Here is a 2,141-nt window from a genome sequence, read left to right as displayed (position 1 = left end):
CTGCAACATGAATGCGCTATTTCTATGCTGTCTTTTCATTGAGCTGTTAAAATAAGAGAGAAGGAAAAGCTGCATCATGGTAAACCAGTTTAACCTTTGAGATGATCGTAATGTGATAATTGAAATAAATGAAATTCTAATTTTCATAATAATTCCACAGGTTTTATTTTTTTCTAGACAGATGGCTTATGGATCCTCTCTTTCTTGCTTGCTCTCTCACACATCAAGACAATTCCTTTTTTTCTCCTTAATTATCTTTTATCGTTTTCTCATAGATTGAGCTTCATCCAAATCTTTTGTGTATTAAGCGGAAACATAAAGCATTTTATTTGGACACTCATACTGTATTAGGAAGTACTCTAGTACTTGTGGTTATTCATAACATGTTTATGAAACACTTACATAAAAAGGTAAGCAGAAAACTGCATGTGGTTAAAATTCTTGGATATTTCAACTTTTTGGCCGAATGGTAACACCTTTAATTACTAGCCCTCTCTTCCACTTCCCGCTTTGATATTCGTACAGAGAGAATTCAATTTCTGCATCCTTATTTGATGACGTATCAAACTGCCCTACTGGGATCTCTATCCATTGTCCCCTTGGCTTTTCCTTCAAGCTTTGTCTCTGTTCTTTTTTGTTTCCATCTGGGAGAACAAGTGTAAAGTTCACTGGAGCTTCCCACCCATAAGCAGGTTCTTTCAACATTATAACAAATATAACCTCATAGGTAACCCCTGGTGAGAGCTTTCGTGTTTCAAATTTTCCATTAACTTCCAGCCAGCAAACCTTTAGCAGTTCGGCAATGTCAACAAACACATCACTGCAAAAGGAGATGTAATCATTAAGAATCAAACTATATTAGATGAAACACTTGCGAATTCATTACATCTTAATTTTCATTCCAATGGACCAAAATTTGAAATTATATCTTCTTTTTGATATAATAAGCATAGAGAGACTAGTGGAATTGATTTAACTCTGCCTGTCAATCTTGTTAGGGTCATTGCCTGGCCAGGATTAGATATTTGGTCTACTTACTTGGTTTCTTTTAGGTAGGGCCAGTGCCAATAACGTTTGTCGTCAGACCAATTGATTGAGAGATTCCGTGCAAATAACATGAAGCAGTTGCTTTTAGACTTCTCGTCAACCCAATACTTCTGCATTTATAAGAAAATTTTGTGACCATTAACGGTAGCAATACTAATGACAATGGAAGGAAATGATAATGACAATTTTGAAACTTGTCCTGGCAATAGTGTCAAGACATTCAAGGCGATATCCAAAAAAAATAAAGAAATACTTTTTTCTTGAAATGTTTAATGTTGTGATTTCAGCCTCTTGGCATTGACATGAGACTTGCCTTCCTCTTCTGGTTCAAGAATACTCCACCATGAAGCTGACGATAGAGCTTCTCTGTAGAAGACTTGTCAACTGGTGAATCTGCATCCTTCACAATATCTTCGTAGGCATGAGGGAGGGGGAGGTTCAATTCTGGGGTGGTCTCAGTTGCCTTGTAATGAATGTCTTGGCTCTGTGATATTGTGTTCCTGGGTTCTTGACTAGACTGTGGAGCCTCATCTTGTGACCATCCTGCCCCCATCACCTCACTGTCTGAGACCTAGCTTGCATGGAAATCGTGCTTTTTTATAGCATGGCTGGGTTTAATTTGTGATAAATTCGTTGGCATGCATCATAGCTAAGTCTGCAAGTAGGTGCCGAAAGTGTCAGAATCTGGTTCCCCTCAATGGTATAGTATGGTAACAGAATCTGGTTCCCCTTAAGGTTAGGCATGCAATTGTTAAAACAACGTCCATCCACCCTAGCTACATAAGGTTGCACAAATAATTCCCACTCTTTTTACAAAATTAATTATTCCATGCATAAAGCTAGGTAGTGATAAGGCAGTAGTCATTCTATCTATCTTTATTCCTTACTTTTGACAAAGCGATGCTTGGAGAAGATGATGATGATCGATCGATTGATGTTCATCTTGCATTTTGCTTCCCTTATGGAAGAAGGAAGATAAAGATGCTTATCAATAGCTGGTGACATCATCCATAATGCATGGGCTGCTGGACTGGATTATTCTTTTTGAGTAAGGGTAAAACGCAAGAGACACCCTATGGACTATTAGGGTAAAA

General features: G+C 37.8%; 1 protein-coding gene across 1 annotated transcript; it reads right to left on the bottom strand.

The window, feature by feature from the left end:
• Positions 1–323: 323 nt before the first annotated feature.
• Positions 324–1,660, bottom strand: LOC132268388 (protein PHLOEM PROTEIN 2-LIKE A1-like). Its single transcript, XM_059769245.1, has 3 exons — positions 1,361–1,660; positions 1,039–1,157; positions 324–820 (listed from the first exon to the last, which is right to left on the bottom strand). Exons 1-3 carry the CDS (start codon positions 1,598–1,600, stop codon positions 451–453), a joined length of 729 nt encoding a protein of 242 aa, XP_059625228.1. The 5' UTR covers positions 1,601–1,660; the 3' UTR covers positions 324–450.
• Positions 1,661–2,141: the final 481 nt, after the last annotated feature.

Source organism: Cornus florida, unplaced genomic scaffold, assembly GCF_030987335.1.
Source record: "Cornus florida cultivar Cherokee Brave unplaced genomic scaffold, ASM3098733v1 CherokeeBrave_3.0.0_Hap2_Chr01, whole genome shotgun sequence".
NCBI lineage: Eukaryota > Viridiplantae > Streptophyta > Magnoliopsida > Cornales > Cornaceae > Cornus > Cornus florida.
This window is presented reverse-complemented; position numbering and strand designations above follow the sequence as displayed.